Source organism: Acinonyx jubatus, chromosome C1 (assembly GCF_027475565.1).
Source record: "Acinonyx jubatus isolate Ajub_Pintada_27869175 chromosome C1, VMU_Ajub_asm_v1.0, whole genome shotgun sequence".
NCBI lineage: Eukaryota > Metazoa > Chordata > Mammalia > Carnivora > Felidae > Acinonyx > Acinonyx jubatus.
Genome location: NC_069381.1, coordinates 18,326,671 through 18,342,448, shown reverse-complemented (window position 1 = coordinate 18,342,448; position 15,778 = coordinate 18,326,671). Strand labels below are relative to the sequence as shown.

General features: G+C 60.4%; 1 protein-coding gene across 1 annotated transcript in view; it reads left to right on the top strand.

Annotated features, from left to right (window-relative positions):
* RUNX3 (RUNX family transcription factor 3) overlaps positions 1–14,597 on the top strand; it is a 57,580-nt gene extending 42,983 nt beyond the window's left edge. The window contains exons 5-6 of the mRNA XM_053209174.1: positions 8,792–8,950; positions 13,571–14,597. Coding sequence (XP_053065149.1) covers positions 8,792–8,950; positions 13,571–14,094 — 683 coding nt within the window. The 3' untranslated portion in view covers positions 14,095–14,597. The remainder of the gene's footprint in view (positions 1–8,791; positions 8,951–13,570) is intronic.
* The last annotated feature ends 1,181 nt before the right edge of the window (positions 14,598–15,778 follow it).

The window sequence follows — 15,778 nt, the reverse complement described above, 5'->3', positions numbered from 1 at the left end:
TCCAGGGGCAGAATCGGGACGGACGGGAGCCACAGTCGGCTTCACTGCGATGATGCAGCACTTAGGAGCCACTCCACAAAGCAGTGAGCACCCAGTCCATAGAGGCATGTGGCAGGGGGTCTTAGAGCTTGCTAGGAAGGTTCCCAGGGGCCCAGCAATGCCTGGAATCCCTCAAAACCCCCCATGTCCAGCCGTTCTCAGCCCAGAGCTGCCCACCCCCCCACCCCCGCCCCGCCTTGAGGGCCCTGGATAAGGGCAGGGGTGTGGCCCTGCCTTTGGGAGCCCCCAGTTCAAATCCCCTGCCGGCTCTTCTCTCCTGGGGTCCCCAGACCTGAGACAGCCCTTCTGGGGGTGAGCTGATAGGGCAAGGCGGTGGGAGGCGGGGGTCGGCAGGGGACTGCACAGGACAAGGCACCCGAGGCCGGAGGGAGGGGAGACAGCAAGAGGAAGGAAAGAGAAGCCAGCCCGGGAGATGGGCCGGAGTCTGAGGCCAGGCTGGCTGTGTGACCCGAGGCAAATGGCACCCCTCTCTAGGCCTTTAAGTCTCATTAAAGAGACTTGTTCAAACAAAATCTTTGCAGAAGCTTATTTATAGAAAAGAGCAGCTGTGGGAGGAGGCAGGTCTCCCGTCCTGAGGGCCTGCTTGCCTGTGCCCCCGCCCACCAGGCCTTCAGGTCAGGTCTCACCCACACCCTGGCTGCCATCCCCACCCTGGCCTTGTCTGTGACCTCCTCCTTTCCGGGCCTCCGTTTCCCCACCTGTAAGAGGTGAGAGACCCGATCAATGCTGCTGGTCACCAAGCACTCCTCGTGTGCCAGGTCTCCATTAACAGGTCTGCAACCACCCGGGAGGAGACAGGCCAGGAGGCAGAGCCACTTGCCCAAGGGTGAGTTTCAGTGCACCCCATGGGCTCCAGTCTGGGGCTCAGGGAAGTGAGGGCCACTTGGAAGGGCCTTCCTGCCTCACTGTGCCTCATCTGTAAAATGGGGAGGATAGTAGCATCTGCTCTGGGGAGTTGTCCTGAGCGTTAAAGGAGCTTGCAGCTGCACAGCCCGCAGGAATTACCCAAACCCTCACGGATTATCACAGGATTTCCTTTCTGGGCTTTTCTCCCGCTTTGTGACTCCCAACCCCATGTGAGGGTTGAGCCTTGTGTGGGGTGGGGGTGGGAGTAGGGGCTGGTCCTGGGAGCCAAGGAATAGGAGTCTGCAGATCCCTGAGGCCCAGCTGTGGGTTCTGTGGCTGGGTCGTTCCCCTCTGGTGCCCTGCAGAGCATGCCTGATATGCAGCCAGGTGGCTGGCTGGGTTTGAAGGCTAGTTTGGTGGCTTCCTGCCTGTGTGGCCTTGGTTTCTGAGGTTCTCAATGCTGGTGTCCCTCATAGTCACCGGGGGCTGGTTAAAAAGCAGGTGGCTGAGCAGGGTCCAGGATTCAGGCAGGAGGCAGTCCGGTGCCTGGCGATTCTGGCATGGAACCACTCACCCCATCTTCCGGGTTTAGCAGGTGCTGGCACCTGAAAGGGTAGGACCCAAGTTTTTAATCCGGCCGGAGGCAAAGGGGGACAGTTCGAGCATCTTGCCTGTGGGCCCTTTCTTCCCAAAAATGTACATGGAATGATTTCAACAGATATTTTCCTGGGCACCTTTCATGTGTCTGGCACTGTTCTAGAAACTGGGAATGCCACAGTGAGCCCAATAGACAGGCTCCGTCCCACTTGGGTCTTCTACATTAGAGGTGGGGAAAGATGGTATAAATAGTTCTATTGTCCCTGTGGCCACAGCACCCCACGTGATCTGTGCTCGTTACCCCCTGACTTCCTCTCTGACATCCTCCTTGCTCACCCCACTCTGGCCACCCTGGCCTCCTGGCTGGTCTTCATACTGGGCGGCCACATCCCTGCCTCAGGGCCTTTGCACTGCTGTTCTCTCTCTCTGAAACACAGACACCCCCAGATGCGTGGCTTGTACTTTCCCACCCTGAATGAAGGCTTTACTCAAACTTCTCAGTGAGACCCCCACCACCGTCATGCTGTTTCAAATCACGCACACGCACCCACCCCTTACCAGCTTTGATTTTTACCTAGAACCCTGATCACCTTCCAAGATGCAATAGAGTTCACTCATTTATGTCATTTATTTCCCATCTCCGCTCCCTATTACATACGCTCCGTGGGGCAGAAGTTCTTTCCTCTGCTTTGCCACGTGCGGGCATAGACCCTGGAATACAGACATGAGCGCTTAGTAGGTGCTCCGTAAATATGTGTTGAATAAATGAAGTACCTAAATGATTAGTCGACTTAATCTCAGGTTGTGAGAAGTCTTATGGGGAAAAACAAAGCTGGGGGGAGGGGTAGAGCGCACAGGGATGGGATGTGGGCAGGGAGGGGATACCGGGGAAGCCTCTTGAGGAGGTGACATTTGACCAGAGAGGCCTGAAGGAAGTAAGCAAACAGGCTCCGGAGGGCACGGGCAGGAAGCGTGACCCTAAGCCCATAGCGGGGCCTTCCAGGGTCCTAGAGTTGCCACAACTTCGGTCTCCGCTCCAGGTGTGGGGAGGTAGAGGGAGGCCTGGGCTGAGGAGAGGCAACTCCTCTGAGGAGAGGCCCGTACTCCCAGGACCCCCTAGGTCCCCAGGGGAGTGCACCCAGCAGGAGGGAAGGGGTTAACGTCAGACCTCCCGGGCTCCCCTAATCAACCCCAGGCTGCTGGAAGCCCCAGTTGCGGCCCTGGGAGGGAGCCGCTTGCCTCCCTGCCCGCTGGCCCCCGGCCAGCCGGTTTCCCAGCCCAGCCACCGACCGGCTTTCATCTGCTCACAGGGGGCCGATTCAAGGCAGACCACCCGGGGCCCAGCACCCGCCTGCGATTCCCCGCGGTTGTTAAGAGTCGGGTGTAAATCTCCTGACAGGCCACAGAGCGGGCCTGGGGCCTGGGGGCCCCACCCCGCAGCTGGGCGGACAGTGGCTGCTGTGTCTGGGCTGTGACCGCACCAGAGCCGGGCCAGGCAGCCGAGGAGGCAGCTGAGTGGCTTCGGATGGGTGAAGGGCCCCGTAATTGGGGCCCACATTGTTCCCGGCAGCCGCCGCTCTTCCTGTGCCCGGCTCTGCCTCTCCCTGTCCCCTGTCCCCTGCCTCCCCGTCCCTCTCCCACCCAGCTGAGGCCGAGCGCCGAGCTGGTCGCTTGCCAGTCAGACCTCACCGCCAGTCAGCCCAGCTCTCCTCTCTCGGAGCGCTTGGGAAGCCGAGACCTCAGCCGCCAAGCTTCGTGCAACGTGCTGACCCGTCCAGGTTTGACCTTGACCTCGCACGTCCACTTTCCCACCTGTGAAATGGGGGTGATGGTAGCAGCCCCTCAGAGGGTTATGGCCCTTATAAACGATATGCATGGCTCACCTAGCACGGTGCTTGGCCCCTCGTAGGTGCCTGCAAAAGTGGTTGCCGCTCTCATCACGGGGACTTGTGTTGGGGCAGCACGAAGGCAGGGGGATGGCCCTGACGGTCCCCAAGAAGCACCAGGTACTTGGCAGGTGCAGGGACCCCGTGCCGGCCCAGCTGGTGGTGATGAAGGATGCCTAGGGACTGGTGGGAAGGGAGCCCCCAGCCCAGAATCCAGCCCTCGTTCTCTTCCTCCAGCACCGTGTGACCCTGGGTGAATCACTCAGCGTGGCTGGTCCACAGTATTCCTTTCCCCCGCTTCTGGCCCTTCTCCTACACCTGCGAGGCTGGGCATGCCTACCGTATAGACACGTTAAGGAAGAACTATGGCGCCCAGAACGCCTTCCTTGAGGGCCTAGGCCAGACCACCTGTTTAATTCCTGCAGCCTGTCCACACCCTTCGGAGTTCCAATGTGATCTCCATTTTACAGATGAGACAGCTGAGGCCCAGAGGGAGAAGGTGACCTGCCCAAGATCCCCAGTGGGTGAGAACTGCCTCATCCAGGCCTGGGCCACTGGGACCTTGGCCTCCTATAAATGAGGGTCACAGCACTAATCGAGGCATGCTGCAGGGACCGGCAGTGACTTCAGCTCAGCTACTGGAGGCTGACAGGTGTGGTGGGCCAAGGTGGGGCCTTACCCAGGTGGCCCCCATCCTCCCTGCAAAGTGTTTTACTTTTAAACACTTAGGGTCTGTCCTGCAGCTTATCCTCACCTTGGGGGTTAGGTAGTATGAAAACCACTTGACCGTTGTGGTGGTTAAGGCCCAGAGGAGGAGAGAGACTTGGTGGGTCAGAGCAAAGTGTGGTTAGAGAGCTGGACGCTCAGCACTGAGCTGCAGAGCAGGGCGGGGCTCCTGGTGGAGTCCACTGAGACCCTCTCCTCTTCTTCCCAGGCCCATCCTCCTGGGCCCGCAGAGAGTTGCCCTGGGCCCTGGGCCTGGGCTCGGCCCTAACACCCGTTATCTGGAGCCCATGATTGTCAAAACCCAGGCTCCTTGCTTTCAGGATGGACTCCAGGGAGAGAAGGTGGACTGAAGCCATCTGTGTGACCTCAGACATGTCACCGCCCCTCACTGAGCCTCAGTTTTCTCACCTGTAAAGTAGGGACAGTGAGAAGATGCAGGGTGAAACAAGGCAACGCATGTCAACACCTTAGACGCCGGAGTGGAGGGAGCGTTCAGCAAGCAGGGGCTGCTGTTTTTATTTCCGGCACCGCTAGCTGCTGCTCTCAGCCTACGGGGTGCTGCAGAGGCTCAGTGCTGGGACAAGGGGTCTTTCTGCCAGGGAGGGGCTCTTGGGGTGAGCCCCAAAGGACAGGAAAGCATTCCTGGTGGGGACTGTGCCTGAGCTGTGGCTCTGAAGTGTGAGAGGCAGAGCATACTTGAGAAACTCTAAGAACAGCAGCAGCAAGAGGAGAGAGGTGGGGTGGGGGCGTGGGGGGTGGGTGACCCATGGAGCAAGCAACCCTGCCTCCTTTTCTTCTGGAGGCCCGAGTATGGCCGGTGGCTCCCACTGGTAGTGGTCATCTTAAGCCAGGGACTCTCAAAGCTTAGAGGGGCCCCAGTGAGCAAGCTGTGCAGAGGGGAAACTGAGGCACGGTGTGAAAGGGCTGAGCCCCAGATGACCGAGTGAGCGAGGCCAAGCCCCTCCCCCCCCCCGCCCACCACCACCACCGGCTCCCACTGTGGGTGGCCAAATGAAAGAGGTCTATTCTGTGGGCCCATCTTTCCTCGGGCACAGGAAGTTCCGTTCTGCTCCAAGTGTGAAGGCCGGGGCCCTGTGGCTCTGAGACTCTCCGGCGCCCGGGCCACGCGGAGCCACCTCAGCTTCCCCCTGCCCCTCCCTTGTTCCCCAGCAACAAGGAAGCAATTCCCAAAGCCCTGTGAGAACTCCCACACTCCAGGGGGCGGGCCCTTTGTGACGGCGGCAGCACAGCGCGTGGTGGAGTATATGCTTCGGGGCCAGATTACCTGACTTCTAGCCCAAACCGACCACATAGCAGAGATCTCCTCTGGAAGCCTCAGTAGCCCCATCTGTACAGTGGGAGCAAAAAGGAAAGCGTCAAGGGACTTGGTCTCAGGGGTCTGCACGCCAGTGCTGGCTCTGCTGTCCCCGTTTTCTGTCCCACACTTACCGTCGTGGCCTCGGTGTCCTGATCTCTGACGTGAGGGTGATAATCTCACCCTCCCTTGGCAGGAGCTGGGGTATAGAAGTAACCCATGTAGCTGGAGGGCATTTATAGACCTTGTGTGGCCACAATGGGGACACTGCGGCTTGGGGTGGGGGAAAGGGCGTGTGACTTGAGTGAGGCCACCAAGCTGCACAAGTGGCTGGGCCCAACCTCGAACCCAGGCTGGCTGTGAACCCTGCCCTCCTTCCGCTGGGCCGCAAATGCCGCGTACACAGCGTGACTCAGAAACGGGGCTTCGTTCCACAATGGCGATCATCAGGAGGCCGGACGTATCGCACGAGTTTTTGTGCAGCCCCCGTTGTCTCACTTCAAGCTTGTGGTCGACTAAGACACCCAGAATCTTCGCACCCAAGCTGCTGTCAGGTCAGTCTGCAGTCTCCACGTCTATCCGGCCGACTTCCTGCCTGTTGAGATCGTTCTGAATTCGTTTGTCCTCCAGCTTGTCCACAGCACCCTGCTGGTTCTTCGGTGGCCGCAGCAGCAGCAACGGCAACAACATTTCTTCCGAGGCTTATCAGGGCCGAGCCCTGCGGCACCCCCCTCGAGACCACCTCCTGAGGGGTAGCCATGAAGCAGTCCTCAGGGGCTAAGGTTACACAACCAACCGGACGCTGAAATCTCGAACTTGGAGGCTATAAACTGGCAGCCCCTGAGCAGGACACATCCTACGACTTGGTTTGGGATGTTTCTTTCCTTTTCTTTGTTTTGTTTTGTTTTGTTTCTCGGTATTGGAGTGAATTGCCAGCATAGAAAGCATGGGAGATTTCACATAAAAGCAAGTTTATTGTTCTCCTGCCAAACTGGTGGGTCTGGCAACACTGGGTCCACCCCCACGAGGGCACCCATCGGCTGGACCGGGGGACAACTGCCCCTCCTGCAAAGGACTCCCTCTTCCAGTCCGCCTCACTCCCCACCCACCCCGAGTGCCTCATTCATGGCCTGCCGGCCCCCAGAGGCCTCAGAGTCCGTAGCCCTGGCTCCAGCTGAACTTACCCAGCCTACATTTCCCCCCTTGCCAAAGGTCCTGGGAGGCCGCGGCAGACAAATGTCCCTTGGGCTCCAGGCCTGGGGCCTCCTGGGAGGAGAAGGGGGGTTCCCGGCTCCTTGGTGACTTGCCGAGCCCACCGTGGCTCCCAGGACTCCAAGTTCTTGCCCAAGAGCCCTCAGATGCCCGTGCGAGGCAGGGGTGTGCAGGGAGCCTGGGCGTCTGTGGTGCCAGAATCCGTTGCATCCCCATTTTGAAAATCAGAAGTCAAACCTGTTCTGAGGCCTCCAACTCTGTCCCCTCATTCCCAAGGGAGGTCAACAGTCATTTCATGCTTTTTCAGGCCCCCAGGATGCCATTTTCCGGGCCTCAGGAAGGATGGTGAGGAGCTCTGTTTCACTCCCTACCTACTTCCCTCTTCTTCTCTCCTTGTCAATCTAGAAAACTCGGCATGCCCCTGCAGACCCGAGGACTCAGGCAAGCCTTCCCTCTCCCTCAGCCCCTCCCCATGCTTCTTCTCCAAGGGGTCCCGGATCCAAAACATCGTTCCCTCTTCCTCACTGTGTGACTGCAGACAAGCCTCTTCGCCTCTCTGAGCTGCAATTCTCTTGGTAAAAAAGAGAACCTAGCCTCCCTGCCTGGCCTGGCCTCCTCCCTCAGGGTTGATTGGAGTGGAATAGGCCAGCCTCGGGTGTTAGGCTCACGGCTAGTGTCTGACTGATCAGCCCATGCCAGTGTCTGTGTGCTGGAGAGATCCCCAGACACAAAGAGGTGTGAATAGGGATGTTTCTGGGCTGTGACAGGGACATTGCATGTGAAGGGGAGTGGAGAAAATTTCAAAACGACCTAAGCATCCTAGAGGACTGGCTGAGCGAGTGGCAGCCACCAGGGGCTGTGACCAGCGGGAACAAGGGACATCTGCTGCCATAGTGATCAGCCCTCCTCGTACTTGCTGAGCCCCCACCGAGCCCCAAGGAGGCCCCCCAAGGTTCAGCAGGAGCTCTGTTGTTTCTGTGGGGCTGGGTTGCTCCCCCCATTTTGCAGGTCAGGAGACAGGTGGTCCACCTGGCTGGAAGAGCGAGTTACAGAATGATAAACCAGCCTGAGACCACTCCAGAGGTTTTCGGGAGAAACTTGCTCTGTGTTTTCCATGCATGTGAAACCAAAAAGAGGCTGGAAAGAAAGACCCCCAAACTGATCACATGGAGATTTCTGGGGAGGGGTTCAGGGTGGGTCGAAGGAGTCATTAGCCTTATCTGTAATTCTGCAGTGCGTTTGTTTTTGTAGAGATTCATGTGTTGCTTATGAAATGGAAAATGAATAGTTGAAAATGTGGTGTGGCAGGGGAGGGGTGGTCCCCACAAACCCGATGTCATTCAAAAAGCCATGCGGGGAGCCCTCAGCCAGCTGCACAGAGGCAGGCACATGGCCACCCCAGCCCTGCCCGCACCTCTGGGGCCCTTCCCCGGGTGGGCTGTGGCAGAGAAGTGGTGGCAGATGCTAGCAGTCTCTCCGCGTGTAATGCCCCAAGCCAGGTGCCCCGGTCCCCTGTCCCCAGCTCCCATTCAGAGGTGGGAGTTTGGGCCCTCCCCATGCCTCCTCCACACATCCCGGTGAATTTTCCCTTCTGTCTGGGGCCCGGCGAGGACAAGGGCTGTGCTGGGGGGTCTCGGGACGGCTGAGGGCTAGAGCAGCCAGCTGTCCCAGGCCAGGGCCAATTATTCTTGCGGGGGGGGGGGGGGAGGTAAAGGGTGGCAGCACCCCTTGCCCCCGGGGCTCTCTCCCTCACGCCCACGGGAGCCCACCTGAGCCATTTCACACGGCTGCTACTTCAGTTTACGCTTGTGCTGCGCAGTGGGCTGTTGAGGTTCAAGTAGAAGAACACGTATGCCTACTCCAGCAGGTAGGGGTGAGGCAGGCCAGGTAGAAGAGCACATATGCCTGCTCCAGCAGGTAGGGGTGAGGCGGGCCATCAGGGCAGCCCATAATGACCGTTCTCTGTGCACGAGGTCTCTGGGGAACCTCAGAAAAGAGGTCGGTAGTAACCTGAGGATTGTCCCTGCAGAGGTGTCAGGGAGAACCTCCCCCCCCCCCCCCAAGCAGAGTGAGGCATTTCCGTCCCCCTGAGATTCTCAGGAACCAGCTGCTGACGGGCTCCCCCCCCCCCCGCCCCAATTCTCTGCAGGGCACCGGCAGAAGCTGGAGGACCAGACCAAGGCGTTCCCCGATCGCTTCGGGGACCTGGAACGACTGCGCATGCGCGTGACGCCCAGCGCGCCCAGTCCCCGCGGTTCCATCAGCACCGCCAGCCACTTCAGCAGCCAGGCCCAGACCCCCATCCAAGGTGCGACACGGGCGGGAAGGGCAGTGGGGAGGCGGACGGGGGGCCGGGGCGTGGTCCTGCGCCTCCGGACCGAAGGCTCATTTGAAGGTCATTCGCTGCACCGCCTTGTTTTTTGGAGGAGGTTGCTGGTGCTCATTTGCTCCTACAGGTGTTTCCTAGGGATGTGCCCCGACCTGGGCTGGGCCCTTCGTTCATTCACTCAGCAGACGCTTACTGACACCCACCACGGGTCATGTGCCGTGCCTGGAGGGTCAGCATGAATAGACACGGTCCCTGCCCTCCAGGAACTCCCTGTCCCTTGAGGGAGATGGGCATTAATCCCACCGTGTGTGTACCCATTAAAATTGGGGCACGACTTGTCTAAGGAGCCTGTGACAGACCAGTCCCAGTGGCCCCCGCCAGAGCCTCTGTTGTGTCGTCTGAAAGAGGGGCAGTGGTGGCTGCCTCAGCCCCGGGGCGTCAGATGTTCAAATGCCAGGGCTGCACTCAGACAACCTTCGTAAACAGCAAAGTGATGTGGCAGCCCCCGAAACACACAGCACCCCCTGGGGAAAGCCCTCCCTTCCCCCAACCCCCTCCCCGCCCCAGGGAGTTTCTCCAAACGGAAGAGGAGGGAGGCATCTAGGCCAAAGCCCCAGACCGTGTGTCTGTCCCCATTGCCTGGGTGGACGCAGCAGGCACGATGGGGCCTTGCAGAGCAGACAGGATGCCTGGCACATGGCAGGTGCCCACTAAGTGGCTGGGTGGTGAGTATTTACTCTGCACTCCGGGCCCTCTCAGCCAGCGGGTCGGGGCACAGAGGACCGTGCGAGGCTGGCCCCTGGCCAGGCAGAGGCCGAGAGCCCTGGTCAGCAGTGCTGGACAGAGGCGGGAGGGCCAGCTGCTGCTGCTTGATGTGACTGTTCTTTCTCGGCCTGCTTAGAACCCATCTGGCAGATGAGCGAGTTGAGGCTTAAGAGATTAAGGGCCACTCTTGGGTCACAGAGCCCAAAACTTTGGACCTTTGACCAGGTCCAAGGGCCCCACTGCACCTACCCCCAGGAGCTTCCTGCACTTCTGAGGGCACAGACAAGGGGGCCCCAAGCAGGAAGAGCCCGGGTAGGGGCACCAACTGACTGCCTTCTCCATGCTCCAGGCTGATATGAGGGCTTCCTGGGGCTCTCCACTAAGAGAGACCTTGCCGCCAGGCATGATGCAGTGGCAGGGGCTTACGATAGTCCCTCGGGGTGAAGAGATGATCCCTTCTATTCTGGTGTGGGAAGCTTCCACTCTTGGCCCTACTGAGCCCCCAGGGTGGGGAAAGACCCATGGGCTGGTGAGTTTGAGACACTCAGTAGTTCTTGAGCCCAGGGGGCTCCTGCACAAGGGTCTGACCTCAGGAACCAGTGGGAGGTACTCTGCTCTCTGGGCTCATGGCCCACCCCTGCCCAAAGCTGTGCATGCTTCCATTTCCCATAGGCCAGCACTTGTCAAGGTACAGTAGCCTAACACTCTAGGCCTTTCCCTGCTACAGGCAGAGCTGGGCCCAGGGAGCCCCAGAATCTAGAAGGTGAGAGTAAACAGTGGCTTCCTGTCCAGCAGCTCCTGTGGAAGGAAAGCCTCCCTCCGCGCTGCCACAGTTGTGTGGATGTGGCTACAGGAGCCTGAGGGCCAGGCCAGAACCCCTACCTGCACTCTGGGGGCAGGGCTGACCCGGTCCTTCCCCTTCTACTGCATCCTGAAGCAGGGCCCCCAGCCCCTCCCTAATCATCCACAGCAGCCTTTTGTGGCCGTCTGCCCCAGCCAGCTCTTCCCATCCACGGGCTTGTCCTCTCTGGATTGGAAGGAAGGGCCCTTGATGACCGGGACCAGGAAAGGAGCATGAACTTTGCAGTCAGGTGGACCTGGCTAGGGGCTGTGCCAGGCTTTGGTCGTGATCTTAGGCAAAGTCCTTCACCTCTCTGAACCTCGGGTATTCTCATCTGTAATGTGGGAGGAAGAAAGTACTGGCCGCAGAGGGGTGTCAGCAGGGCTAGATTTGGGGCCCCTTCATTGGTGTTCCCCCTCTGGTGGGATGAGCCTCTGCCTTCAGAATCTATCCTGGGATCATTTTCAGGACCCCCCCCCCCCAACCGCTTCTCTTGATGCCCCTTGTGCCCTTTGACCCCCCTGGCTTTGGTCACTAGCAAGCAGTGCCAAGGCCCCCAGCCCTCCATACCCCAGCCCCCGGCCCCCTCAGCTGTGGGCCCACAGTGGGGGCTTCTCACAGCTCAAAGGGCTCATTCAGCCACCATGCAGCAGCTGGGGCAATTTGGAGAAGAAAATAAACATTTCCTTCCAGTGTTGGGATTGGCTGTTCCACAGCTGGCCAGCTCTGGTTTCCTGGGGCTACTGGGCTGGGGGTGGGGTGGGGGGCAGCAGCCACAGGGGTGCTGAGGGCAGACGCTTCCCCCACTGCTCCGGGAGGGACGCAGGAGAGGACAGTGGCAGGCCAGGCAACTCCGAGGGCCACGTGGTCTCCACAGGCCACACGCACCGGACCCGGGGCCACCTTGCACAGCCTTGTGTGTCCTGGGCTGCAGCCCTACTGTCACATCCTGGGGCCCCTGCTCGGGTTTCCTTTGTTTGGAGAATGCGGCTCCCATCCGGTGGGCACCACTCACTTCCTGGGCTCAGAGTCGAGTTGTCAACCCCACACTTGGCTCTGCTCAGGGTGCCAGGCACTGCCGACAGGGCCTTCTGCACTGGCATTCTGGGACGAGGGTGGGGACCCAGGCACCTCTGGCCCCTTACATTTCAAGGCAGCACTGACCAGCCAAGGGACCTGTTAGAATGTTCCAGAAGGCTGCAGTCATCCGGACCCTTGTCCCCACATCCACCCACCTCGAGCCTGGGAGCATTGTTCCCTTCTGATTCACAGCCAGGACCAGAACTAGAGCCCGCTGCTAAGGCAGCTCTCCCCAGTGGAGTCAGGAAGACCCCAAAGCCCTGAGAAGTTATGGGCCTCACCTGACATCACACGGCATGTCGGGCAGATCTGGGGAATCAAGAGGCGCGAGGGTACCCGCAGCTCTCCGTCCTCAGAGCAGGCAGTGCCTGCCTAGAGCTGGCCGGGTGACAGCGACTGGTCTCCTCCTGAGTCCTAGTTGGTGGGTGGCATAGAGGGGTGGGGACCAGACAGGCTTGCCCTCAGGACCACTGCCAGGGGCTCACCCACCTCTCTGCTGCTGTCCAGAGTTACCCCCTTGGCCAGGGTACAAGGAAGGACCAGGGGGAGGGCCTTATCTCTGCAGCCCCTGGAGTGGCCAGTTCTCCTGGGTACTCAGAGCCACAGAGGGTCACAGCTACTGCAGCAACCCTCCTCGGGCCTCTGTTCTGCGTCCGGTCTGTGCACTTTACATGCATTAACTCCAGGACCTATTATTGTCTCTATTTTTCATGTAGGAAGACTGATGCACAGGGAAGTTAAGTGTCCTGCCCAAGGACACACAGCTACTAAGTGTCAGACCCAGGACAGGTGCTGTGCTGCCTCAGAGATGGGACAGCTGCCTGCCTGTCAGACACCTGTCAGGGCTCAGAACCCGAACTCTAGGATTCCGTGCCAGGTCTGATGTGCTGTGTGACCCTTGGGCAAGTGCCTCACCCTCTCTGAGCCTGAGTTTTCCTACTGAAGGGATTAGACTCCGTCCTGAAGCCCCTTTGAATGCTGAGGTTTGGCGGGTCTGTGACTATAAGAGTAGGGGGCAGAGGCTGAGATGCCCTTGTCTCGGAGTCTAGCGGGGAGCCATCCTCGGGGGAGCTAGCGCAGCGCCTGGGCTGGACTCTGGGTCTCTCCAGGTTAAGACAGGGTCCAGGCCGCTAAGCCCCTCTGGCTGCCATTTCGCTTTGCTGCTGAGGCAGGGAGGGTGGCATCTCATCATTGTCTGGCCTTCAGTCCGCTCCGGCCTACAGGACAGCCCCGCGGACACAGGCCCGGGGTGAGGGATGTGAGGGTGGGGGACAGACAGCTGCTGGGGACCCAGCCCCGCCCCTCTCCCCCCCCCCCCCCCACACACACACCAGTGGGAGCTCAGGTAAGCTAACCAGCCCCACCTGGGCAGGAGAGGTGCGCACACCCAGCAGCAGAGAGCGGGAAGCAGCGGCCTCGCGATGAGTTCTAGTCCTTTCTGCGCCACGTCAGGAAAATCAATCTCTCTCTCTCTCTCTCTCTCTCTCTGTCTCAGTTTCCTTATCTGTAAAAGCAAGCCCCAGCTCCCAAGCTCAGAGCGACACTGGAGACTGTCTGCACACCCACGGTCTTACCAGCTATTGACAGGGAGGGAGGAAGGCAGAAGCCGCTTCCCCAGGTGGGGGCCACCTTCACCCGCTCGGCAGGCTTCTGCAGCTGGGCTGTGAAGAGAACTCCGTGAGGAGAAAGAAAAGCCCTCCCCGCTCTCCGCCCGCCCAGGGGGGCCCCCGGGGCCGCCTGTGGCCCGGGCACCTGCTCGCGCCCGCCTCCCTGCTGGGGCCGGCCCACGAGCAGCCCAGGGCAGTGAGAGCAGAGGCAGATCTAGAAGCAGGGGCTCCGCGAAGGGCCCGTGCGCCGGAAGCCTCCGGGGTGGTGTCAGGCTGCGACTGACTGTCCCCCTTGCTGTCCCCCAGGCACCTCGGACCTGAACCCTTTCTCCGACCCCCGCCAGTTCGACCGCTCCTTCCCAGCGCTGCAGACCTTCACCGAGAGCCGCTTCCCCGACCCCAGGATGCATTACCCGGGGGCCATGTCGGCCGCCTTCCCCTACAGCGCCACACCCTCGGGCAGCCTCAGCGTGGCCAGCGTGCCGGCCACCAGCCGCTTCCACCACACCTACCTCCCGCCGCCCTACCCGGGGGCCCCGCAGAACCAGAGCGGGCCTTTCCAGGCCAACCCGTCCCCCTACCACCTCTACTACGGCGCGTCCTCGGGCTCCTACCAGTTCTCCATGGTGGCCGGCAGCGGGGGCGACCGCTCCCCCACCCGCATGCTGGCCTCCTGCCCCAGCGGCGCCTCCGTCGCCGCCGGCAACCTCATGAACCCCAGCCTGGGCGGCCAGAGCGACAGCGTGGAGGCGGACGGCAGCCACAGCAACTCCCCCACCGCCCTGAGCACACCGGGCCGCGTGGACGAGGCCGTGTGGCGGCCCTACTGACCGGCCCGGGGTCAGGGCCCACTGCTCCCAACGGAGGCGGGGGCCCCACGAACCTTCCCGACAAGTGGCCGGCGCAGCTCTGAGGCCCCGGACGGGAATGAGACTTAACGCTCCGGGCCGGTCACGGGCCCGGGGTCCGCGAATCCTGGGCTCCAGAGCCGGCAGGTGGCTCCGAGAGCATGTAGTCCAGCCACGTCGTTGTACAGACAGGCGGGGACCTCCCTCAGGTCACCGCCCCCGGCCCAGATCCTCATCATCTCACCCCACGTGGGGAAAGTCTCCTGCCGCCTCCCCCGGAATGACCTAGCTGTCCCCAGCTACGCCCGGTGCTGTCACAGGGCCCAGGTCCCCTGGGGCGGAGACCATCTCTGTTCCAGACAGAGGTGACGTTTGCCCGCATGGCTTGGCCTCTTACGCACGGGGCCCTGGAAAGACCTCCCCGCCCCACCCCACCTTCCTCAGAGACCCCCACCCCCACCCCACGGGCCCAGCCCTCCCTCCACGTTCATACAAACTGAGTCAGAATTGGAAGGCCTCCCCACCCCTCAGAGGGTTTCTCCTCGTTGTATAGACGGGGAAGGGACCCACCGAGCGGCCCAGGAAATCGCTGGCAGAGATGAGATGATAAGACCCCCGAGCCAGCTCCCCACCCAGCTCTGCTTCCCTACAGTTCCCAGCAGCCCAAAGCCACCCCCCGCCGCCCCAGCTGTCTGTGGGTCCCAGGCCCCAGAGTAGACTAGCCAATGGCAGCAGGTCCCTAAAACCAGGAAAGACACCTGCAGGCAGGTCCTCCATGCACTTTACCAGCCCAAGGCATTCACCCTCTGTTCTCTTGGTGGAGGGCCAGGGATCCTCCCTTCCCTCTAGGCTGGTCTCGAAATTGCCATTTTTGGAGAGAGCGCAGGGACCAGAAAGGTCCTAGCAGAAGACATCGGGTGAGAGGTCGTGGGGCCGGATTTCAGCGTCCTGTCCCACGTAGGTCCAGCCAAGCTGTGCGCCCCCAACCCCCAACCTTGTGGGCAGGCCCGGCCAGAGCCTCTGACAGCTCTCCGTCTTTAACTAGTCTGTGCTCCAAAAGCGGTCTGGAACAAAAACCAGCTTCGAAAGCTGATTTTAGAAAAAGAAGCCTCGAATGTTTTCAGACACACTGTCTGTCACAGGTAAAGCCCTATCGTAGCGAACAACATCCCCTCTGCCTTCTGAGAGTGTGGAACTGTTAAGCCCTCCACACCTCCCCCAGAGGCCATGCTCCTCCAGCAAGCGTCCCACCGACTTCCACCAAAGGCCCACGTTGGTGGGGACCAGAGGAAAACCCAGGTGATGCTGGAATTCACGTCCGTGGCTCGTAGACATTTGTAGGGGTGGAGAGCCGTGGCCGCGTGATGGCGGAACAGAAGAGCCATAAAGGGCCCAGCAGCCTCAGCCCAGCACCCCCTGGGCTCAGAGGTGAAGTATTGCCCCTTTAGCTTGCAAATGGGGAAGCCTCGGGGTTCAGGCTGCATAGAGTCTCATGTCTGAGTTTAATTCTAAAAAGGCGTAAATGGAAAAGGACAAGAAAACCCTTAAGGGCTAGACAGCATGTGGTTTCTCGTCAGTTTCAGCCACATCCTCTGTGGATGTGACAATCTCCCCTCCTTAGCTGTCGTCTCTGTAATAGCTCTCGGCCTGCCGTACCGCCCCCGAC